Here is a 26,489-nt window from a genome sequence, read left to right on the forward strand (position 1 = left end):
GCTTTAGCTCACCTCCCTTTAAAGCCACAGTCTCTTTAATGGAAAACAGTGGATGGAGACCACAACACGATTACAATTATGTGAAATAATGTGTGAAATGAACTTTCACTCTGGCTGCTTCAAAGAAGGCGACCAGGTCTGCAGCCAGGCGCCGCCTTCAAAAACAACAATAAGATGGACTCAGATGGGGATTGAATGGGGTCAAGTTGTTTCAATTACATGCAATTTGTTTGTGATAATACAGGTATTAACTGTGATAAGTTGCATCTACATGCACAGAAATTCCCATTAAACAGGAATTGACATTAAGTATTTACATTCAGAGTCCAGCTTATCTCAGACATTCCTCCACAAATAGAAACATTGTTGCTGCATTGTTGCTTTTGCTGCATTTAACCTAAAATGACAAAGTCACACAGCAACCTTTTATATAGAAATGGAAGCATAACACAACCAAGTTGTCAACCAGTTGAGTCATCTATTTTAAAGAGTGTGCCGCAGACAAGTTGAGCTCATTAGCACAGACTGACTCTGATTTATTGCAAACTGTCTGTTTATAGATGAGATTGCAGTTATTTGCCTGTCTGTCTGAGAGTGATTGCAGTCTGTAAAAGCTGGATTGCAATTGTTTGGAGACAGGCTGCCTCCCACAAGGCAAACTTTGCAATCACCTTTCAATCAAAACTTTGTTCTGACAGCAAAATAATAAATAAAAATCAGTGCAATCACCTAGTTACCAATATTATTTCCTAGTGAGGAGGTTGCCGTCCTATTCTTACTTGACTTCCTTCTGATTGGCTGCCCCTCAAAAGTCAGGTAAATGAGGCTTCTGTGGTCACATCCAGAGCTCTGTGTGTGGAATAACCACATTAGGATATCAGCTTCCCCCCAAAGTATTTCAGTCTGAAGCCTGAACTTTCGGCTCACAGATGATGTCTAATTATTTAAAACTTGAGCAATATTTAATATAAACTCCCACCATTGTAACAGTATATACATTACAGAATGTAAGAAAGAGCACAATAGCCCCCCTTTAAGGAAACAAATGCACATTTTAATTGTAACTGGACAGGTTTTTACCAAAATATCAAAGCGGGAAACATTAATACCATTTTACCTTGAAGCTAAAGATGACGACTACACAGATGCACATGCAGCATCCAGCATAGCCCAAAATTGGCTAAATTAGTGCAACAAATCAACCTCACTGCTGACAGGAGCAATAAGCAATGCAGCAAAACAGCACTGTGTTAGCTAGATAACAAAGCTAATTGGTATTGAACTAATGGAATAATGAAAATCTTGGATATAGACCACTTGAAAGTCAGATTTTTCCCCTTTTTCAAACGCAGCTTCTGCTTCTGGCCTAAATTCACAACTCAAATTAAAAGTTACGCCTCATCTATAGCCATCAGGAAATCTGCCATCAGTATGCACGCAGTCTGAGCTAATCAGGACTAATCAAGCCAATCACAGCATTCTCATTAGCTCGCCGGTGATTCAGCAATGATGACTCAGCAGAAGAGATAGAGATAATCCATCTGAAGCAATGAGACAGAAGTGACTGCAAACACCTGGAACAATTACACCGGAGATGCAGACGGCTGCCTGGATGTTTATATTGACATTTTATGAGTTGCGATGTGACATCCTGCATTCTCAAGAGGAAGCACCAAAATAACTGCAGTTCTATCCAAGTGGGATTTGCAGTCAATTAAAACCACTATCATGTCGCCATTTCGTTTAAGCTCCCTTCTTCTCCTGTTTCCACAGAGACATTACCATTGGAGACCAGGATATTAATCACTGAATTAATTATTACGGGCTGCCTCGAGGGAGCAGAAGGGGGTATTAACCCTTATTAAGAGAGGAAGAGCGAGAAAGAGGAAGACATTCAGTGCCATTTCAACTTCTGCCTTTCGTGGAGGAGCTGCGCCATGAATCAAACTGTCGACACTAACAGTAGGTGGATTACATCCAAGAGTCACAGCTAAAAATACCACATGTAAGGTAAAAGCCAAGACCACCACGCTGGATGGACACATACAAGTCATGGGCTTTGGGTGTAGTCGTTAATCTGTTAGCCATTCAAGCATAAAATAAAAGGCACCTAACTCGAGGGGTGAACCAAAGTTGTGACTACACATAACAGACAATTTGACAAGGCACTATCTTTAAGCACTTTGTCTACAGCCTGTGGCAAAAAAAACACATATTTCGTTCCCATTTGTTTAGCTGAATCTATACAAAATGTCAAAAGTAAAAGTTTGAATGGCATAAAGCTATGAGCAGAAAATATGGCATATCTCAGCACTGTGTGCTGTGTGTCCTTTAAAAAAAATTGAGGAAACTGGACAAGTGGAGGAAGGAAAAATTAGATGAACAGTATGTGAAGGTCTTTAAGAAGTAGCTCAAACAGCCACCTCCTCCAGTTCCTCTGGTGGGATACCACTGAATTCCCAACAGCTGACCTCGTAGGTGCCCAAAAGGTATCTTGGTCTGGTGCCCAAACCCCCTGAACAGGCAGCTCTACTCTGAATCCCTCCCAGCCTCTTTTTCTCCTTCTCCTTTTATTTCATCTTTACCTCTTAAGGAAAGTAAAAAAAAAAAACCAACCCCAAAAACAAGCAGAACTTTGTAAAGGGTTAAACATGGGGATGCTTCCCTTGCAAGTTATCTAGCTTATCTAATTGGCTTGAAAGGTTATGGTAAGACGACTTGGAGAAATGATGGCTCCTAAATCGGCACATTACTTTGTGATAACCATTAGTCTGAGTGCTTTTAGCAAGTCTTGCTACTAATTGAGTGGACGTTGTAACTTTAATATAAGGATTTATTAGTAAGTATCCATCAGTTTTTGTCAATTAATTAAGCAAAATTACATGTTTTAAGTTTCCTGTTCTTTCTCAGTGGGTTTTATTAGTTGATGGCTATTTGTGCTGGTAAAATATCCAACTTTAAATGAGAAATAAACATGCTGAGAGCCTAATGCAGTTTTGGTCTCTGCTTTGCATTAGATGTGAATGTGGTAGTTTTTGTAGGGTGTTTTTTTTATTAGTCAAGAATATATGTAAATATATGAGTTATTAGAACTAAATAAAGAAATAATATGAGTTATTAATGTTTCTTCACAAGAAGTCTGTGTCCTAAGTGAAATTCTAGCCTGTGATGTGCCCAATCTGTCTCGGGTGACTTTTAAGCTAGCAAACGTGACATTTGGCAGTGCCCTCATTGTTTTGACACACTAAACAAAGCAAATGACTAGACTACATGCTTGGCTGCCACACTACACAAGACAGCACACCTAACTACCCACTCCAAACACGCTAAATGTCAGGATTCTCTCACATCTCAAAACTTGCTATCGCTCACTCGCTCTTTTGACGTGTCACTCCCAAAGCTTTCCCCTCTTCCTAAACAACCAAATGCCACGTGCTGGGATATCTTTTTTTGATTGGTCGACATGTTACATTTTTCCACCAACAAGAATGTCATGTTTTTTTTCTTGTTTTTTGGGAGGTTGTTTTCCTCGCAAGCACCACTGTCATCCCAGGTTGGCTAAGTAATCGCTAACCTTGATCCTGCTGCTGGGGTTCCTTCAGGTCTTTATCTTTGTAACAGATGAGTCCACCATTGGCAGCATCAGCTTTGTTTTTACTGTTTGGTTCTGCACTAAACGGGGTGATAGTATTCAGGAAAGAGCATCTTGTATATTTTTGAAAATCCAAACTCTGGTTTTACATGGCCTATCAGCAGAGATGGGCAGTAACGCGTTAAACGCGTTACTGTAATCTGATTACTTTTTTCAAGTAACGAGTAAAGTAAGGGATTACTATTGCAAAATCGGTAATTAGATTACCGTTACTTTCCCGTAGGAACGCTGCGTTACTGCGTTACTAAAACCGTGATTTTTTTTGCGAGAATGTCTCATGACAGTGACGTAAGCAAGTGCAACGTTGGTGACAGCAGCTGTGTGCAGATCAACAATGGATAATATATCGAGTGCGGGAGAGAGTATGAGCGTGCAGCGTTTAAAGTGTGGAAGTACTGACCTTACTTTGAGTTTGATTCCATAAAAAGTGACAAAAACATTAGCGTCCATCGTGCGTGGGAAGAAAACTTCTTTTTACAGCGAAAAAAACCCCTAAACTTCCGAGCAAGCACCGAGTAGCTGCAACGTGATGGGAAACTCACAGAGACACTCGCGCGGATTCTTCAACTGACCGCAGCACACCTGCACCAGGGTAACCCTCCGCCTACCCTGCTCCTGCTTTACAGGTGAAAATAGAGCAAAAGGACCGCTGAGTCTTTGACTTTATTTATTTTCTGCTGTGTTTTACTTGCATCTATTTGAAAGAGTGAGTGAAAACACAAAAAATATTTTATTTTATGTGCTGGAATGTGCAGAAAATAGGTTTAAATGTTAAACTAATTTATTCAAGTCAGAGAATGTTGCATATAATTAAATGTTTTGCTTGATGCATAAAGTTAAAAGATTAAAACTGATAAAACAAGTTAAAAAAAGAGACTTTTCCATTTGATTACATTTTGTATGATGGATTATGTAGAAAAAGTAGAATTGGGCTGAAAGATCTATCACTTTATCACCTCTTCAGGTTGTAAATCGTGTTTTTAAAAAGTAACTAAGTAACTAAGTAATTAATTACTTTTGAAAATAAGTAATCAGTAAAGTAACGGGATTACTTTTTTGGGGGAGTAATCAGTAATTAGTTACTGATTACTTTTTTCAAGTAACTTGACCAACACTGCCTATCAACACAATTGAAAAACTAGTATATAGTTTTTCTTGTTGCTATGTCATCCTAAATTGGTCATGTGATTTGGACACACCGGTGCATCCGTTGCCCCCAAATGGTTAAAATCAGTCTATATAGATGTCTACAACACAAGGCACAAAATTATATTACACGAACAAGTAGGCGATGTACATCCATCTTTTATATACAGTCTGTTGTCTAGCTTATTTATTTGCTCAACAAATAGGCGAATATAGTGATTTGGGACATTACTTGAGCTAATTAAGCCTTATGAATGTGAACAATGTCACAGCTGGGTTCACCAGGTTCAAATGACCCATTTATGGCAATTGCATTCATTTGTATGTGTGAAAATCATTTTCCAGTGGGGGGCCCAGTATCTGTCTCCCGTGTTGCTTGTATTGCTTTGGACAGAGCTGTGGGGTTTTCTCTAATGAAAACCGACACAATGTGACCCCCAGTCAATCAACGCGGATGTGACCAAAATTAACCTTTGCAAAACTTGCGCTGAACCGGCTACCCCAAACAGTTTGAAGCAACAAACACTGCAGATTAGGTCTACAGTTTATGGGGTTCTTATGTAATCTGGTCTGCAGTGAATGAACGTTTAGACTCTGCATGCAGACTGGATTTCCACCGCTCGGCCAGCTCCTGACTGCACGGCCCTCACTCGAAATTCATCCCACTTTCACCTTTGGCCTTGTCACTTCCTGTATGCCATATAATATCTTCTGTGTGACGGGATTTGCATGTCAGGAAAGGCTCCCGGGGTTTGGGATTCTGCGCTGATGGACTGGGAGAAACCCCCGTGGGACTGACAGTGATGGGTGGAAATGCAACGAGAACACAGAGGGTTGAAATGCAGACTTTTCATTCTGATGTCAACATTGTTATGCAGCTCTAAAGTCCTTATCTGCAGTATGCAGGCGGAGATGTGGCAGACTGGAGTGGCTATGGCGGTGAGTGCGGGGTGGTCTGCACACATGTGAACAAAGCAATCGTACTCTTTAAATGAAGGTGCTTAATCAGAGTCACAGGCCCACTATAGCCTCCTCTATAGGTTGCTTACGTGACTGGGCCGGGCTATAATGTACCTCAGGATCCTCCATCTTGTTCTCCTCTGCTGTGGGGGAGGCTGAAAGATACAGGCTGGTTTGGTCCTCCTTCCATCTCCTAAAATCTTACTAACTCTATTACACTATAAGATCCATAAGGGCTTAAAAGAGATAAAAGAAGTGTTAACTGAAGAACTTAAAATAACTATAGGAGCAGTAGCTTAAAATAACCAATCTGCTGGAACTTTAAGCATGACAAAGCCTTTCAAACTGCAAAGAAAGGCTTTACAGAAAATGAGAAACCACTAAGAATTATGGGCCTTGGCAGCATATAAGCTTAAGAATGCCAGGGTGTGCTGACAGAGAGGAAGCCTGATCTTTGATTGGGGAAAAAACAAAGATCTCCAGTTCTCTACCCTTCCAAAGTACACCATGCATACTGGACACCAATTGGCTGGTAGAAAGCCTCAGGGAGGCTGGGTTTCGGGGGTCTCGTAATTTGGACAAAGGGAAGAGAAGACACAGACACGTAATGAAACACGCAGGCTTTCGGACAGCTGCTTCAAAAACAGAAACGCGGTCGCTAATGTAACCGGAGCTCAAATGCACAAACACAAGTGCAAAGTCACAACTGTCGGCGCTTGACAGACACCAAGACAGCCTAATTCCCGTACAAGCAGACAACACAGCGTATGCGAGTCAGGCAGTGAAGAACAATAAGGCTGGGGAAGAGAGAGAGACGGAGGAAATCAATACTCGCTGAGACTTTCTCTGTCCCACACAAACACACCACAAACAAAGACACACAAACAAGCAAGAGTGATTTCACTGTGCACACACAGCATGAGGAGCACATACTGCATACAGTGCAATTAACACAGTTCATCCTTAACCCCTCTATATTATTCTTACCAACTATATCGCCATGCAAACTACCTCCGATATACAGGATATTCTGTGCAGTTACTTACATAATGCAAATACGCTACAGTTATTTAATAGGGTACAACTTATTGTGAGCGGCAGATGAAAACCTCAAAATTATTACTTTTGTAGAAACCACAGAAAAAGTTTTCCTTTAAAGAAAATAGTTCATTATTTTGGGAAGCTTGCTTTTCTTTTTTTTGCCAGCTCGAGAGACGCGTGTCAACCTGACATCTTGTGAGGTAAGTAAGCAGCTTATCTTCTTTTTCTCCAAACAAAAAGACTGGAAACAAATGGAACAATTAACATTGTCTGAGGCATAATGGCCAAATAAATGGATGCCAACAAAATGTACTTAAGTCAGTCTAATTGTTTTCTAAATCTTGCTAATTAAAATATATACCTTTTTTAGCCAAGCTCTGTGAATGGAATGAAATCCATCCACATGTGTTGGCCTGGACAGATTATAATTTAAGAGGCCCCTCAGGCACTCATCTCATAGAGGACCAAAATACCCAGACTGAAAGAAAAAAAAAGATGTTGACTTTTTTCATCATTTTGTGCCTCTTTTCTTTGTGTGTTTAATTTGAGTCATATTGCAAATTCTTGTCATTTTTGCTCCTTGTGGCCATTATTTTGCTCAAAATTTTGGTCTCTTTTGTATTTCTTTGTTGCCATTTTTCATTTCCATCTCCACTTCTTTTCATTTCATTTTGTGTGTTCTTCCGGGAAATGGATAGTGTTTCTGGGATGAGATCAGAAGCCCCTGGGCTCGTGCCCAGCAGGCACATTAATCTGTCTATAACTATTGGATAAAATTTTGTGCAGACTTTCATATATCCAAAGTCATAAGAGAGCCAAGGACGTGATCTCCAGTCTTCCACTAGTTTCAGGAACTTTTATTGGTGTTTCTGAGAAAGTGAATACTGCTCCTGGAGTCTGCTCTCCACTGTTATAGTTTTCCTAAGAAAAGACTTATGTTATCTAAACTTTGTTCATATTAATAAACTCACCTCAACACGATTTTGATTTTGTGTTTTTCTTCGTATACAGTGGGGGCAATAATTATATGATATATTATTGTCGTAGTTCCATTTTAACAGAGACACACAGACTATAAAACAAAACCCCAACACCCTCATGGGAAGAAAGGTAGTGGAGCAGCCCAATCACAGGAATTAATATTAATCTTGTTAATGATCTGAAGGCAGTGAGGACCACAGTCGCTAATAAGTTATAAGCAGCAGAAGGCACACAAACAAGCCCGTCTTAAGTTAGAATCTATGTGATTCTGAGACGGGCTGGTGAAAGTACTGTGATCAGATGAAACCAAACTCAGGCTCTTTAGTATCAACTTGAGTTGCCGTGATCGGAGGAAGAGAAATGCTGAGTATGACCCAAAGAACACCATCCCCACAGTCAAGCACAGAGGAGGAGACATTTAGCTTTGGGGCTGTTTTTCTATTAATGGTAAAGGACAACTTTAGTTATTATGATTTGGCACTGTATAAATAAAACTGAACTGAATTGGACGGGGCCATGCACTGTAAAATCTTGGACAATAACCTCCTTTTCTCTGCCATAACACTGAAGATGACCTAAAAACCTAAAAACCTACCACCAAGGCAATAAATGAGTGTCTAAAGAAGAAGTGGCCTAGCTGTTCTCCAGACCTCAATCCTATAGAAAATCTGTGGAGGGAGCTGAAACTTCAAGTTGCCAAGCAGCAGCCAAGAAACCGGAAGGATTTAGAAAGCTTCCGTAAAAGAGGAGTAGGCCATGAATCCCTCCTGAAATGTGTGCAAACCTGGTGACCAACTACACGAAATTTCTTACCGCCAACAAAAGCTTCTCCATGAAAAGTCTTTTTTCTGGATTTTTGTTTGAAATTGTCTCTCTCCAGTAAAATGAAACTACCTTAAAAAATCAGCAGAGGACCAAATAATTATTTGCCCCATTGTAGCTATAACCTCTGAAGTCCAACAGTTTCTGTGGTAGCGTCTCTGTTAGGCTGTTCGAGGCATCTGCAACAAATCCATCCTTCAGAAAATTAGTCATGCTATTGTGTTTGGTCCTCCCTCTGGGTCTTATAGGAAACTGTGTCTTTTAAAGGCTGCAAAACCAGACGCACCGTTTCCCCACATACTACCGTCCTGTGTGAGGCAGACAGCCTACTCTGTCCCTACTCTGTATATTTATCACATTTGTTTGTGTAGTTGCACATGTCAGATGGTTTCAGACATTTTTCTCTTCTGGGCATTTATGTTTTCAATCAAATGTCTTAACAACTTAAATTTAGTCTAGACATCTATCACTCCCTCAGGATGAACTGTAATAAGTTTTCTGAATTACTTTTGCCCAATATTTTGGTTTATGACGAAAAGCCACTGAAACTAATGATATTCCCCATAAGCTGCACACGCTCACAGAGCTGCTGGCCCGACAGACTCTTGTTCTTGTTTAAACCTTATACAAACAAAGACATAAACACAACTGCTATTGTTTATGCCGCTAGGCACAGTCACTGTGTGCCGTTTCGTTAAGTACTTAGTGGACAAACAAACTGCTTTTCATCAAGACAGAGTTACAAACCCCACAAAGGACGATAATTCATGAACTTTATGGATGTTGGTAGGTGTTAATTTGAACTCTTAGACTAGAAGTTAACAGTGGTTTACACTCACCAGCAACTTCATTGGGTATATCTGTTTAACTGCTCGTTATCATAAATATATAATTCCTGCGTTCCTTTCTTGTAAGGAACGCAGGAAAGAATCTCTGAATGCACAGCGCATTAAAACTGGAAGCAGATGGGCTACAGCAGCAGAAGGTCGCAGCTGCCATCTAAGAACAAGAAACTGAGGCTAGAATTTGCATTTAGTTTCAGATGCTACCGAACACAACATTATGTTCATTTGGTCAATTACCGTTCTAGTTAGAGTAAAATAGACAATCAAACCAGGTATATTTTATATTTTGGCATAAGCAACATGAAAGCACATATCCCTCCTGCCTAGTTCGGGCTGCTGGTGGTGTAATGGTGTGGCCAATATATTCTTGGCACACTTCGGGGCCGTCAGTACCAACTGAGCATTGTTTAAACACCACAGCCTACCTGAGTATTGTTGTTGACCATGCCTACTGCTTTATGACCACAGTGTACCATTCTTCTGATGGCTGTTTCCAGCCAAATAATGTGCCAGTGTCAGTGAACTCATTGTACTCAAACGGCCTCCACAGTCAACAGATCTCAATTCACTAAGGCACCTTTGGGATTCTCATCATGTGTTGTAGAGCTCAAAAATCTGCAGTAACTTTGTGATGCTACTACGTCAACATGGACCAAAATATTTGGGGAATGTTTCCGGCACCTTGCTGAATCTGTGCTACGAAGACTTAAAGCTGAAGGCAAACTGGGATCCAGGATGTGCCTAATAAAATGGGCAGTGAGTGTGTATCAAGAAAAGGAGGCAAAAATAAATTCTTCCCAAAAGGTTGAACTATTTCCTTAAGATCATTTTTATGTTCCTTAGTAACACAAAACAACATTATTTAATCATTTGTGCTGACAAACTGTCTGGACTTGTTTTTTAAAAGTACTAAATGATGAGGTTTTCATATCCATGACATAAATATTTACATAGTATAGAAGTAAATAAAGATTTTATTTAAAAAAAAGAAAAAATCACGCTCATGCCAACTATCATTTCCAAATCATGTTCCATCCTGTTTAATACACACGCCCACACTTTTAAAATGAGCTACATTTGAAAAAGACTGACTGCTGTTCTTCAGCGGCAGCGATGTGTTAAACGTGATTAAAAACACGAGGCCCGAACAACATATTAATGTGTTCTTTCCCCCCCCTTCGTCTGTCACAGACTACTGCTCGTCACGGCACGGTGTCGAGACTCGTTCGGTTTTCATTTGTGTCAATCAAACATGTTTGAATTAATGATGACGGTCCTAACTGGATTGACAGGCGAGGGATTTAAGTACGCTACGCTCACACAGAGTCATCTGTACAGTACGATCATCCACGCTCACACAGACCCAATCCAATCTGACGTGAAGGCACATTGTGATTATAATTGGCCTAGAGGTCGTGTAATGTGCCTGTATCCTGAGTAAAAAAAAATAATGTACTGTAGAGTTTGGAGCAAACAAAATACTTGTAAAAATTGACGAGATGCTGTCTTACCTGGGGGAGATGTCACAGCCCTGCTGCATGAAGGCGCCCAGGGAGAACCAGAGGGAGTTGAAGATGCCAAACTCATTGGGGGGCTGGTCGCTTGGCGGACCGTCGGTGCCCTCTTCGGGCTCCTCGGTGTGCCATTCGTACGGGCTGAAGCGGCTGACCAGGAAGAGCACCACGCTCACGCCGATATAGGCAAACACGATGCACATCCAGATCTCGTAGGCCAACGGGTCCAGGAAGGAGAACACCCCTGGTTTCGATTTTTGGGGCTTTTTGATCATGATGGAAATGCCCAGCGACATGAAGGGCTTGGAGAAATCAATCACCTCCTCCCGGACCAACGTGATGGTCAAAGGGGCCACAGCGATTTCCGCTTTCTGTAGGAGGCGAGATAAAGCGGAATTTGATTAGCCTCCCTGAACCCAAATGATGACAGATAAGCAAATGCAAATGATGGATCATCTTTCTGAGCCCGGCCATGCAACAATCAAACACCACTTAGTCACAGATGCATCCCAAAGGGCAATAGCTAGCCAACCCTCAGACAACAAAAAACAGTTTCTTCTTCCTACTCAGATGGTGTCATTCTTATTCATGACATTGTTCACGTAATGAATTTCTCCCTTGGCTGAACAAATCTCTGAGCGATCAAGTTGAAGATGGCAGCCGAACACATCTCGGAGTGATCAAGTTAAGACAGAGAGAGAAGGGAAAGAAATTGAAAAGGAAATTCTGAAATCCTCTCTAATGCTCAAAGGCTTAGCTCAAACTCCAGGGGAATGAGTAGGGAGGATAAAATAATATGTCAGAGAAATATGCTTACAGCACAGCAAGGCAAAAAAAGGGGAAACGGCCACCTCGGAGGTCTGCAGCTGTGGAAAAAGTGCATACCGACTTGCTGAAAATCCACAAACCAGATTACAGTTAGTGACTTAGCAACACTTGTGACCTTGTCTGCCCAGCAGGGAAGCAAAGGGCTTAATATCAGCAAGAATTTAAAGTTTTATTATGACCATCGCGCACTTAAGGAGGTAGGAAAGGAGAAAAGAGGGAGGGCGGAAAGAAAATGAAAGAGATTTAAGTTCTTTCATCCTCAGCAAAATGCACTAAGATGACAGCCTCAGGGCATTTAGTGTGCACTAAAATACAAGGCAGGGTTAAAAGGAGGCAGGAGCTTTTGTGGTAGAACGGATCTTTTCTGTTCAGAGCAGGGGGAGAAATGAATGGCCTCTAACCAATGCCTTAGAGGGAAGAAGTGCTGACACTTGGCATGTCCTCAGAAGTCACATGATAACAGTAGAATAAGCTGCCAGCTTTGCAAACACACATGATAGCTACAAAAAACCCAGTTTGTTTAGAAATCTATTAGAAAATAGTCTCACTTCCAGCTTAATTTATGACTTCACTAAAAACTTTACTAATGAATTCTGTGAACTTGTTGGCTCAAAGGCTACTGAATACATCACCATGTTCATTTGGTGGATTATGCTTCTAGTTAAGAGTAAAACAAAAAATAAAACCAGTTATATTTTAGGGTTTTTGATTAAGTTGCAGCTCTTGTCGGCAGAGATGGGAACAAAGGAATCATTTCACAGAGTCAACTGATCAGAAGCAGCATCTTGTTGTGTATCTGAGGTAAAATAGTATTTTACCATTTCCATATCAGTACTGGTGTGTGTTTTGAGCTACGAGCGCAGTTGGTGCCAAATGCATTGACCCATTTATTCTCATGGGAAATATCTGAAAAACCCAACTTGATCTGAAAAAAATAAAAGCCACAAATTCATTCAGCGAAATTACGCAATTAGTGTGAATGGTTGCATTAAGAATCGGTGAGTCTAAAGAATTTACTGAATGCAAAAAATATTTGCATGAATTTTATACGTCCAGTGTGTAAAGTCCTTAAGGCATAAACGAGTAACAATGAGGCATTAAGGTCTTAAGGTCAGCCGCTTCAGGGGGACAAGGAACTGCCTTCTGCTCACAGGTATAACAACCAGGAACAAAAAAGTTAAAGACAAAAGATTCATCGGAGTGAAAAGAAGGAACACAATGTTTGCTGACAAGTTGGTTATTTAGGATCCGTCCATCCAGTTTTCTCCCACTTATCCTTTTCAGGGTTGCAGGTGTGCTGGACACAATCCCGGCTGTCACAGGGTGAGGGATGGGGTAGGACAGAAACAACCAATCGCAATCCGTAGCTAGTTTAGAATCACCAGCTAGCCTAACATGCATGTCTTTGGACTGTGGGAGAAAGCCAGAGTATCTGGAGTGAGCCCACACAGGCACAGGGAGAAGCCACATCACTGTGCCACAAGGTATAAGCTTCCTGATTTAAACCTCCTGGTTCGTAGGGGGCTTTCTGTGGGGAGTTTGCACATTAAGCCTTTGCTTGGATGGGTTCTCTTTACCTACTCTGGCTTTCTCACACATGTATCTCTGTACTTGTTAGATGAATTGGTTACTCTAAACTGGCCACAAGTTTGGTTGTGAGTGTGTGTTGTTGTCTGTCTCTCTGTGTTGGCCCAAAGGACTGGCAACCTCTCCATGGTGTATCATCACCTCTCAAGCCACGTGGGAGAAGCTCCAGCCTCCTTTGCAACCCCGAACTGGATAAGCGGTTAAGTAAATGAATGGATGGATAGTTAACAATGGCTGGTGGACAAAAGAGGAAGTCTTGGCCTGGATATCTGTTATCCACTATTCCAGATGTCCTAGCTACAACAGAAGCCCTGAAATGTTGGCCACCAGACCAGCGATAGGTTTCCAGATTGCTTTGTGAATGACAAGTCCTCAGTGTGCTCGATTCTCAGCCAGCTTTGCTCCTCACTTATGACAGCTGGTTCAAAAAAAAATACAAGATGCTTCAAATTCTTCAGTCAAAGCCTCAAAATGCAAACATATGGATGAATGACATCACATTGGCTGAAATTCTTTGTTGCAGTCTCACTGCAACAACTTTGACCTTAAAGTCATACTGCGATGCTAAAAATGCAGCTTTTACTTCTGGTTATGTTTCCACTGACGTAGTACACAAACACAATTTCTGTTGTGGGATTAAAAGGGTCCAAATGGCTCAAAATTGTGTGATGCCAGCTGTACTTGGCCAAAGCAGCACGTCGGCACTTAAATCTTCCTGTTAAGGGATTTACATTAAAGTAATGTCGCTCAGCATGTCTTCCCATCAAAGCAATTCTACTGGGCAGGCTGCGTTTCTGCTCTCAGTTAGTTAAAGAGATGAAAATAGCAGAGAACAGAGCTGCACTTTTTGTTCCTGCACTTTTGACCAACCTGGTTAGTCTTTACACCAAAAGTGCACTGTACTGCTTGATCAGTCCTGACACATCCCGAACTGTGCCTCTGCTTAGGCTCGCCGCAGTCGACTTCACAGTGAGTCACTGCAGCACCAAAGAGGCGCAGGCGAGAAAAATGCCACTTTGTGAAAATGCCACTTAACTCATCACAAAAAAAAAAAAAGATTTGGTTTTTGACTGTACATTTTAAACAAAATGCTTTTGCTGCTCGTGAAAGTATCAAAAGGATCTTTTTTTGTTCTGGGAAAAATGAATTTTATAGCTCTTTCTCAGCAGATGAAGGGAAAATAATCATAGTGTCAGACAGAAAGTACAATATCACACATTTATTGAATAGAAAAGCATGAGTGAGACCTCAGCTGTACTTATGTCCTTTTTATCTTCACTTGTTATTGGTTTCTATATGTTTCCTCCTAGTGAAATGTGTTTTTCGCCTTAAAAACATTCAAGTAAAAAACCACAAGCAGGCCCTGAAATTGCTCTATCACTCCTCATGCACATCCTTGCATCTTTTTTGATCCCACATCAAGGTGAGCAGCAGAAAGACACCTCGTTCTCAAATCAAATGTCCTCAGAGATTCTTTAACAAGCTCCACACCTGTGTTTCTCCTCCAAAAGCTCTGCTCTAATGCTCCCCTAATTCCCCTCATCCTGCTAGCATTAACAACACCAGAGACTGTTCGCGATTTCATTTCATATGGGCTTAATTATGGCCACAACAAACAGAAACAGTGCTTCAGACGGAGCTCTCTGCAGGTCAAGAAAAACCGCTCCTGTAGGAAAAGCTTCTGCAAAGGCAAAATTCTGCATGAAAAAGACATATAGAGCGTTTTATGATTTAAGGAATCTATTTAACCCTACGATAGACAGGTCTGTTATTTATCTTAGCTGGGCAGAAAATAAGCTTTTACATATAATCTCTCTGTTCCGTGTTTGCTAATCTGCTGTTAATTTACCCTTTGTTGATGCCGTTTGATGTTAACCCTTTATCACACAAGTATCATACAGGCTGCCTGGACTTATTTTATACGTTCGTCTGTAAAATTGTCTTCTCTTGTTTCTAGAACAAACGGTAATGGAACTAGAGTAATTTAAAGAGCCCGTGTAAAATGGCCAGGCAGTTAAAAAGGGACTTAATATAAAAGCACTTTCTGGATTGTGTACTACTATTTTAAAGCTTTATGTTTGGGATTTGGTCATTTCAATATTAAAATTTTTGGAGCCAGAAGATTCAATATTTGGTGGAGAAGGTAAAATGGTCCAATATGGTGCTAATGTTAGCAAGCTGGGTTAGCAAGTTGCTTCCATAGACTGTACAGAAGCAGGTAGCTGCTAATTAGCACTAACATGTAAATATAGCAATGATAATAATGGCCTTTGACTGCTGTGGTCACAGACCTGGTTTCCATCCTCAGAGCGACCATTTCAAAGGCAACAAGATCGCAAATTCATGTGGCACAGCTGTTTTGGTTTCCGTGGTCTCCAACTACAGTTTTCCCTACTGTGACTGTAGCGTAAGGCGATACCTAGCAAACAGCTAACAGTAAGTAGAAGCTGACACACCCATTATTAATTGGGTGAGTTAAAAGAAAAAAATTTCTATTTGCTTAGTTGTAGCTCTAGAGATTTTTTTTAAAAATCAAATTAAAAAAATGCTTTTTAATGTACTAATATTAGCCATTTTAATATAGGAGTCTGCATGTATTGACGGTGTTGAATGCAGCCTCAAGGAGCTCCAGCCCTGGCAGTTACTGCATAATATGAACTTAATACATACTAGTAATACTAATATGAGCTTACAAAATTTAATTAGTTTAATTTATCAATATAATTTTTTTTTTATCATTCAGCCTTTAAAATATAGACTTTTTTCATGTCATACTCATCAAAGATTTACAACAGCAGCTTTAGTTTGTTTTATGTATCTTTTCTTTCATCGACTTTTGGTTTGAGGTTTAATGATGTAGATTTTGATCAATAATTTCAGTTTTCAGCTTTCAAGATCAGAGTCTTTTTCTCTCTCTCAGAAACCAAGCTTTTGTACAAATGTATTGTTAGTACAAAAAGATCTGGAGGAGGCACCATATTCTCTGTAAATACCATCTTGACTTCTATTGACAGCATAAAATTGAAGCTTCAGTGAAATGAGTCATAAAAAAACTTAAAAAAAAACAAAGATAATTTCCGTCAAAAAAGATTGAAAACAAAAGTTCTTACCCCGTACACCAGCTCCCCGACCATGCCGTTCCAGATCTTCGTCTCTGGGTCCCTGGCGCCGTACTTTCCGTCGGGGACGATGGAGATCTTGTACTTGATGCCGATGTGTTTGGCGATCTCTGAAGCCAGATCCACGCAGTAACCCTCGTACTGGTCGTTGCCCTCATACATCTCCCAGTTCTTCTTAAGCATCACGTAGGGTCCCTCCTACACAAGGGACCATAACCAGTGAACCAAACCATCAGACAGACAGACACGCAGACATGAGGGTTTGTGCAGTGACACACAAATAGAGAGCACTGAACTGTAGCTCATCAATACCATGATGGATTAAGGTACTTGTGGAGCAACGGCTTGATGAGGTGCCTGTTTGGTTTGCATATAGGGCATGCAGATGATAAAACGCACAATTCTTACTGATTAAATTTTGGAGGTAGTAACAAATCCTAGAAACACTGAAATGGCAGAGACAGACTGCTGAATGTTAACAATGCATTCTTATAAGTATTGACAGAAGAATCTGATTTTCAGGCCTGACGACAAATGAAACAAACAAACAAGAGGAGCCTACGACTAGATACTTCCACAAACGTGGATAATTTCCTCCACACCATGCATGAATTGAATCCTGGATCCAGAAGGATCTGAAGCCGGATTACTCTCATGATCTCTCCTAATTTTCTCAATTTCAGCTTAATACACTTATTATACACAAGATGGACTGTGAAATGTTTTACTTTTTGCTTTCTCTTGCAATGGTAAAGAATCTGTTCTACTAGATCAAGTCCAAATCTTGGGCCAAGCTCCACTGCTGGTAAAGTGTTCATGCAAAGCAATCCAAAATAAGCCTGCTAACAAACAAACAAAGCAGCGAAATCTCATAACCCCGTCACTGTTTGTAATTGTTGCCTGGGGCAAGAAGAACGAGAAGACCTGAATGAGTCGTGTCTTTCAGGCAAAAAAGCGACACCTGTTGGTCAATTTTGGGTACTGCACTTAGAGCTCAGATTATGTGGAAAGAGGGAGAATACACACAGTGTAAGCTTTCATCTTGAATATTTTTGACCTCATGAAGGTTGTAAATTTCTAAAATGCTCAAACAACACAATGTATTTGAATTTTCTGGGGTGGCGCACCAAAGTCTGGAAGCAGCTTACTAAGTATTTGTTTACAGAAAAGAAACCCTTTAAATAAAAAGGACTCTTAGTACATAAACTAAATTTTCTTCAGTCTTAAACACTGAAACCATTAAATTTGTTTTAAATGTATACATGCAGTTATTTATTTAGACTAAAGCACATTTTCAGACCTAACCGAGCGATCAGCATTCTTGAGCTGTAATGAGAAACGGTAAATAGCTGCATTTATGTAGCACTTTAACCTGAATCGATCTCATGGACCCACTCACCAACACACTCAGCTGCCATGGGAGGTGCTTCTCTGACTACTGGGAGCAATTTGGGGTTCAGTGCCTTACTCAAGGACACTTCAGCATGCGGTTAGGAAGCGTCGGGGATCAAACCGCCAACCCTGTGATTAGTCAACGACCTGAGCTACTTCCCGAGGCACAGAAGGTGAAACGAGGCTAAATTAGTGCATTATCCCTGGTGCTCACAGCATTTCTGCTTCAAGTTTTAAAAACAGGAAAAGCTGCGTATTTCCTGTTTAAAGTTTAACATTCAGTTCTTCAACAATGAGCAAGGTTAGTTTAAGACTACAAGCTCATGTTATGACTATTAATCAATCAGATGATGAGATAACAACAACCATGAACCTCTGCAGTCGTAAGAAAGTTTAACTGTCTTTTTTAGTTGTTTGTGATTTGAGCAGAGCATACACAGCATATAAGATTTACGTTGTCACAGTAAAAATCACACATTAATGGGAAGTCCAGGTAAGAAGCCTCACCATCTTTGAAACTGGGAGAAACAAAGAGTATAGTCATCCTTTTTAACAGCTGGAATGACTTAAATTCACAAAAAGGACTCAATGTTTTTATTCAAGATGAGCAGGAAAATATTTACAGAGATCACGGCACAGAAACATTTTCCCATAGACTTCTATATGACTGGAAATCTTTTTGCAACCCCCTGGTGGCCATCAAAAGGAATGCAGGTTTAAGGCCCTTTTTAGACCTGAAAGCCATGTACATTTTTTTTAATCATCCATGTGATAGAATCCTGATCGGCTTTCACAACACAACATCAATGACTTTCATTACAATGTAAAAAAAGAAATATTACATCACAATTAAAGATAATAATCTATAAATGGAACAAAGATTTATATAATTTCTCTATTTTTGTGAGCAGTTTTCATACGTCAGCTACAGGAGAGAAAGATCAGGTCTGAACAACTTTCTACTTTTATAAACTATGGCATCTAAACAGAATCTCCTTAAACTGACACGTGGGTGACGTCGAACTGGATACTTTTGACTTTTTAGTCACGTGAAATCACCAGAAAATCAGTGCGAAGGAGGTGGGATGAGAAAGACCATAACTTGTGTTCACACAGACAGCACTGACATGCTATAGCTAAAAAGTCTGAGTCTAAAGAATTACAGAGAATTTGTAAAAACAGCTATAGTCACTGCACTCCTTGCTTTGCCTAGTGCCTTAAGCCTGCATTCTTTTCAGTGGTCAGCAGGGGGCGACTAGTCTGGCTGTAAAAAGAGTTACAGTTGTATAGAAATCTATTGGAGAAAAATTCCTCGGTTCCCTTGGCCTACGACTTCAGTAATCGCTTTCTTGGTGGGTTTATGGTCTTAGTCTCTAGTCTTAAGTCCTGGTGAATACAACGTGATGTTATTTTCATAAATTAAACATTCGGTGTCCCTCAGTTTCACAGTCAGATGCACCTTGAGATGTCTCAGTTCAAAAAGCCGTCACAGTAGCTATGATATTCATAGACTATCTGTTCTTAATATGTGGCACACACCATCATTTAGGCAGGCAAAGCATTTGTATAGATGCATGTCACAGAGACAGAAAACATGACTAAGCAAAAAAAAGGTAGAGGAGGGGTACAGACATGGAACAGAAAGGAGCAGAGAAATTAGATGCAGTCAGACTGAATAACTTAATGCCACCACTTAAATAATCGGGGTGGCTACATCAGTCTACACTGTGACCAGAGGAAGGTTGTATATCATTAGATTTCTTGTTCCTTGGAAAGTGATCTAAATGTCAGCCGTGCATGCTTTCTGAACTCATATTTCCAAACAAATTACTTTTGTCATGGATGGCAGCATATTGCATATTGAGAATGGGAGCAATTTATTCTTGAGATATGTTTGCTTGACATTGCCGCCGGCCAAAGCAAGGTAAACCAAAGACTCGATGGCAGGGAGAGAATGCAAATGCCCGGCTGAGCCTACGGCACAGCAAAGATGTTACTGTACAACATAATGATGGCACGATGTACTAAAATACAGTGAAGGACGCTTGTAGTGGGTTACAAGGTTCCATAACTCATTAATAATATTAACATGAATCATTTGCCAAGCCTTTTAACAAATTATCAATAACTAATTATTAACATTTTCCCACAACTATAAAGCATCAATCATACTCTGTATCTGCATATCAAATTCCCTTGTCCGTCTTTATGTTTGTGCATTATTTATGTAACATGTCAAAGAAAAAGATTACACATAACACTAGCCTCACATTATGCTGACTGCCTCAGAAAATAATCAGCATCCTACCCTGGGTTTGCTGTGTGTGACAGACCTCATAATAACTGCATTAAATGCAAAATTGATAAGCACAAAATGAAGCAAAACTGTAGTTTTACAGCCTGGAGATCAATTTGTGTATGAAGGACTTAAATAAATACCTTCTGCTACTACCCGAAAGCTACACTAGCTGATGCCAGCTGAAAAAAAATGGAGCTCAATAATCACTAATATCGACAAATAACCAGCTCCCCGAAGTTCAAACACAAGCCCTAACAGTCTTCATTTAAAGGTAAAAAAACAAACTGTAGCTTTGGAAAGTATTTTGATATTGACATCATTAGCAAAGAAGCAAGCTAAAGTTAGTCAAACTGTCACTTTCATTGTGGTTCAGATCAGTGAAAGCGCCACTTCCTGCCAGTGTAAATGAGTTTAACTGCTCATTTAATCCCTCAGGTGTCCTAATGTAGGAAAAGAAAGGTAGCTCACTGAGCTAAAAACGTTGCTGTGGATTCTTATTACTTAATTACTTAATGTATGAATGTCCATGGGAGAGGTCTTTGTCAGGAGGAAAAGCTGCAAAGCTAATAAAAACATAGTTAAAAGTCACATTTATGTCCTCTTCATCACAAAGTAATCTAGATATCCTGATATCCTTCAGTATCCAGGGACTCGGTTCGTGCATGTATAGAGAGAATTATTAGACAGGAATTAGGCAGGAATTCAGGTAAAAAGAGAGAACACACTTTGAATGCTCTTGAAAACACCTTTTCCCCACATTCATCTCTGTGCAGCAGTACAGTGGGTGCCAGTACAGCTAGTAAGAAATAGCTCTTGTTGCAGTTTTAATTAGATTTTTTTTTATTATGGTAAATTCCTGTTTTTTATTTTATTTTGCAACTTCCAGCTTGTCAGGACATGGAGTCCAAAGGACATCTGAATAATGTCAGATTTATGCATTATATACAGGTTTTACTAGCTCAGGGTACAACTAATCGACAGAGTAACAGTTCATTCAAACAGGCTTTCATGCTTTTTCCTTTACCACGCGACAGGAGACTGAATATTTGCTGTGATAACACTATAGTACTGTACCACAGACAGTTTGTGAAATCCCGAGGATGAGTGCTTTCGCCACCACCATCCTAGTGTTTTGAAAGTTGTCAGCTAACTCCTCTATCTATTTAGACCTGCAGGTCTGTCTTTTGTACTGTCTGAGAGGTAGAACAGTATTTAGCAAATGACACAAAATCCCCAAGAACTACACAAAGATTAACACTGATAATCATTTTATTACCAGTTTTAACAACATTGTCAAAAAAGTTTAACTGAGCTTAGCGTTTGGTCTGGCCGGTCAGCTAGCAATCAAATTACCTCAACAGCCAACCCCAGCAGCTGATAGCTCACATAAAGTTTAGTCTTTAAGCTTATTCGGCCTGCATGGTGCTTCTGCAAGCCACTTTGCAACCCACCTCCATCCCAGGGTTTCTGGTGTTGTTGGAAAACATCCCTGTTGTGGTCCGGATGGACATCTCTACTTTAAATGTCCTCTTTGAGGACCTTGGTAGTCTTGATGACCTACAGGAATCAGGAATTCTTGTGCTGGCTCTTAAATGGAACTCATGTCACACTTTTAATGAATCGCAAGCGTTTTATTGATGATGACTTAATCTGCGAGTTGATCTCTGCCAGTGTTTTTGGATTTATATCAGAGGGAAATCGGCTCTAATCCATATGATTTATGATAGCGGGGTGTATGACAGTGCTGGCAGCCAGAGGAGCAGAGGGAGTCAGTGTTTCTGGCACAAGAACAGAGCAGTACTTCAGAGGTCTTCACAGTAAAGGCCAGCATGGCTGACAGGCTGGTCAATAATCACAACCGCACGGCTTCACTCACTGCCTAATGAGACTAATTACACATGCCATTAGAACACACACACACTCTCACACACACACATACCACAGGGCCAACTGCATGTCACAAATCCATACGTACACCCACACACACACACACACACAGTCTACATTAGTAAAATCTGGCCATTTGGCTTTGTGTGTGAGTGTTTTGTACGTTACGCAGGACAAACAATCTGCTGCACATTCTGTTTGATTATGAGCAATAACAGAATGATGGCCCATTGTCCAAAAACCTGACCGCAAAAACCAAACTGTGTGACGCTCTCACACACATTATTACTTCTCCATGAGTGACTCATGTCGGGGTTTAGTCATCAGCAGCCATTAGACGCTCTAATCACACTTTATTTGACTGAGTGTACGACACTGAAAAGAGGAGCACATTTGAAGCGCACACAGAGAATATACTGTGAATCTCCATTTTGCTTTTGTTCACAGCAGAGGCGTTTGGGTGCTACAATCAAGGGTTTTGGATCTGAAAGCTTCAGCCACTCTAAGCCAAAGTTTGCGATTCCCAACAGTAAAGCAAAAATATAATTAGAAATGTAAAACGTGGTTGAAAAGACAACATTCGTCTATAAATCACAAATTTACTATTTATAAGGTTTAAGAAACGTGCCCTTCATTCCCACAATCACACAGAGTGACTCACTCAAGAACATTTTTGCATTCTTATCCTCAACCTCTCATTTATTTTCATCTAGTTTACTTTAGTCAGATCTAGAAAAAAACTTTTTAACTGATAAAATTGTTTGCAAATTGTTTGCTTCAGCTTGATGAATGTTGTAATTTGAATACAGGCAGAATTCATTTCCCCTAATTGTCGTATAAGGCTACGTGCTCTGATCCATTTCTGGGTAATTTTCATCAGCATAAATGTTGACAATGAAGAACCTGCAGCTTAAAGTATGCCTGTCAGAAATTTTCTCCACTGTCAACATCTTTGTCTAATGTACCCACTCTCCCTCCTGTGCACATGTCCAAATCAGCCTTGCTTCTCTAACTTTGTCTCCAAACTGGTCAGCCTGAGCTGCTCATTTCTAATCTTGTGCATTTTGGTCACTGCCAATGAAAATGTGAGCATCTTCAGCTCGACCTCCAGTCTTTTTGTCAGTGCCACCATCTCCAAACCATACTCACTACCATCCGTTTCACTTTTGCTGCTATCCTTCCATCACAAATCACCCCTGACACTCATCTCCACCGGCTCCATCCTGCCTGCCTTCTTCTTTACCTCTCTTGTCCACTATCTGTTGATTTGAATTGTTGAGCCCAGATATCTGCTTTCTAAATACTCTGGCTGCCCCCCACAATTGTCCACAGGTGACTGGCCGAAGGTTCCCTCAATGCCTGGAAAAAAATCAACATAAAGAGCTTGAAGATGTTCAAATGACAACAGAATTGAATTAAATTTCAGACCAAAATACTCAGAGAAACTCTGATGTTAGAGGCCTATGAAATTAATTTAATTGAACATTTATTAGCATTATTTCCAGTCTTATTTGGTCCACTAGAAATTCTTTTAATGCTCAGAAGTACTCAATTCTTTTAAAAAGAACAGACCAAAGTACATGACAGCAATTAATGCATCAGTTAACAGAACAATAAATAATCAGAATAAGGGAGGATTTAAAGGCAGAAATAATTTAAAGACGAAGGTGATTCCAGAGTTTTAGAGCTGCAACTGTAAGAGCCATTCAGGAATTTGGTATTACTAAATGTTACTGATTAATTCACCTAAGATTATGACATGTGACGATAAAAAAGATCTGACTCATAACCTGAAACAAACCAAATGAAGCTATACACTGAATGATGATGATGTTTCTGCAGCAGCATTTTGAACCTACTGCAGTCTTTTACTCAGTCCAGCATATACAAAGTTGGAGTAATCCAGTCTGGAAATTAATCTGCTAAATTTGGGGTTGACACCCCGAAATTTGAATGAGACCGGGTTGTAGGTGCGTTATCAACAGGGATTTTAAGCACCACAGTGAAGCCTAACAGCAAAACCATTTCCGAAACATTTCACCGCTGTTGCAGGACTTCTATGTAGTTCCTACCCTTTGGCAGGTTGATACTGTGCCAAGATGTGTAATGAGGGAGTTTTAAGCCAAGGCACACAACATCAAATCTCACAGCCTTTTTACTGCCCATATAATCACAATCAAACGTCGTCCTTGTCCACGGGAGCTTTTCTGAATATGCATCAAACTCTGGGCAGCTGAAGCCAAAGACTTCACAGGGTTTTTAGCTATCTCTTAAAGCTTTAGGCTCACGACAAAGAGAACTAAACACCACTTTGAAAACAGTATGACCTTGTGTTGTGACAAGACATAAAAACTCTCCACAGCTTCTATACTTTAAAGGGCACGGTCTGGATTATAACAGATTAGACTGTAGCCATGCTAATCTGGGAGCTCAGCTTTGATGTACTAAAAAAATCTGAAAGTTGTTTTCTCTTTTTAAGATGCTACAGCACCACAAGTGGACTGCAGCGAGTATCTGGCATTAAATATGTGGATTACTGGCAAGTGAAGGTGAAGTATTTTTTGCACTTGTTGACTGTCATGTCATTTTTATTTATGAGAAAGCCTTTCTTATAAAATCATATAACTTTGTGGAGAAGAAACAACAGAAATATGGCCTCAGGATAGGTTCAGGTCTGAAGAATGGGGGCACCTGGTGGACCCGCTTGAATTATGTGAAAGCAAGGGCAGAGTTAAGCCCTCAGCTTTGGGCCAAAAGCAGCCGTCAAATCTGACAAACAAGAAGGAACACAACACACAGCTAAACTGTGCACAGAAAAAAATTAAGAAGACAAAACAAGCGGCAAAAAAAAAGGTAAAAACCAATCAATATCATGGATTCTCCAACTGTGGTTTGGTTTAGTGTGTGCTTGTCATTTTTTGTGTTGTTTAAATACAGACAACTCTTAAAGGTTTAAGATAAGAGAAGAGCCATTAAACGGTTTCTGGGATTTTATTTTATTTAAATGTGGTGGCATGGCTGTTTCCAGACCAAACCAACAATGACTTTGTGAGAAAGATGGCTGCCCTGTAACATGTGGCCACCACATGAAAGAACATGATTCAACCATTTAAGGAACAGAATCCAGTCTGGGTAGGATCTTAAAGATTTTTTATTCTGCTGATGGGTCAAACAATGTCTCACACATTCTTGATTTTAAGATAAAAACTTAAATTTCATTGTTTCACATCTAGAATTAGCACAAGAGCTTTGAATGCAAGTTAATTTATTGAAAATTGAATAGTTTTATTTACAATGATGCATTAAGGAAGACTACACCAAACCCTCTTGTCCCTCCCTAAATTTTTCATATTTTTTTCCATGAGGGGACTGGTGCCACCCCATGCCCCCCCTTTTGCCATGCCCCAGTCTCCAGGTTTCTGGGGTAGAGGAGCTATCCGCCTTTAAATATAAGTGAGATCATAAAACTTATTTCAGGCTTAGGCCAGGGAGCAGCTAGTGTAGGCCTGATAATCAGCAAGCATATTCCACGACATGTTAAACTGCTACTTTGCAAAGGGTTCTTAAAACGCATTAAGACACAGATGGATGTAATATAAAACTTGGACGCTTCATTAAGTTTATGCTAAGCCAACATTACTCTCACAAACACGCAGAACAAACATTAAAAGCGGGAATGAAAGGCAGCCGTCACAATGTAACTATATTATCATGCTGCACAAAAGCATGATGGATATGAACTGGGATGATTATGAGAGCATTAGTCTTTCTAAGCTGTTTTAAGGCTTACAGGAAGCCCTCGGAGTGTGTAATGTACTGTACGGTAGAGCAGGTAGTAGGAGAAGGTGACAGGTTTAGACAACATGTATATTTATACACTGCCACTTCCTTACTTTACGCTTCAGGCTCTGGAGATCTTTGCAAAACACTACAATCGCAAACTGGGGTGATTCTCGAGCTGTGATTGGCCACACAGACACACCAAGCATGACAATGCGTGACACTACCACACACACACATTAGCAGGTGTAGTTGGAGCTTGTTTATGCTAGAAATCAGATGCTGTGATGGTAGGAGTGGGGGGATCCATTTAGGCCTCAATGGGTGTCCATCCATGAGGGCGTCCGTAAAAAACAGAAAAGAAAAGAGGACTGTCTTTTCCCCCTCCATTTGCATTTTATTATCCTCTCGAGGGACTCCATTATGGCTCTGAGCGGCTCCATTTCTTGTTCAGATTTCTGAAACAGGGTATCCATTAACACAGCTGCTGTGTCTCTCCTCTCGCCCAGTGTCTTTAGGGCTTCATTTTGGCTCAGGCTGCTGTGTCCATCACTCTGCCATTAAGGGCTTTCATATCCTGCTTGCGTCCAACTGGGGATCAGTTTCTTAAAATGGGGTTCCTCATCAGGGGCTGAA

The 26,489-nt window shown here is 40.3% G+C and overlaps 1 protein-coding gene across 4 annotated transcripts in view; it reads right to left on the reverse strand.

The window, feature by feature from the left end:
• Positions 1 to 26,489, reverse strand: part of LOC146700728 (glutamate receptor 4) — a 157,649-nt gene that overhangs the window by 19,985 nt on the left and 111,175 nt on the right. For all 4 annotated transcript variants that reach the window (XR_014922600.1, XR_014922599.1, XM_085470954.1 and 1 more), the window contains exons 10-11: positions 16,487 to 16,693; positions 10,959 to 11,332 (exon numbers count right to left, since the gene is read on the reverse strand). Coding sequence is in view for 2 of the 4 variants with exons in the window: in XM_085470954.1 (XP_085327080.1) it covers positions 10,959 to 11,332; positions 16,487 to 16,693 (581 nt within the window). In the remaining 2 variants the exon portion in view is untranslated. The remainder of the gene's footprint in view (positions 1 to 10,958; positions 11,333 to 16,486; positions 16,694 to 26,489) is intronic.

This window comes from Copadichromis virginalis, linkage group LG10 (genome assembly GCF_057382275.1).
Source record: "Copadichromis virginalis isolate Kocher_CV1m ecotype Utaka linkage group LG10, C_Virginalis_male_GT1.1, whole genome shotgun sequence".
NCBI classification, from domain to species: Eukaryota; Metazoa; Chordata; class Actinopteri; order Cichliformes; family Cichlidae; genus Copadichromis; species Copadichromis virginalis.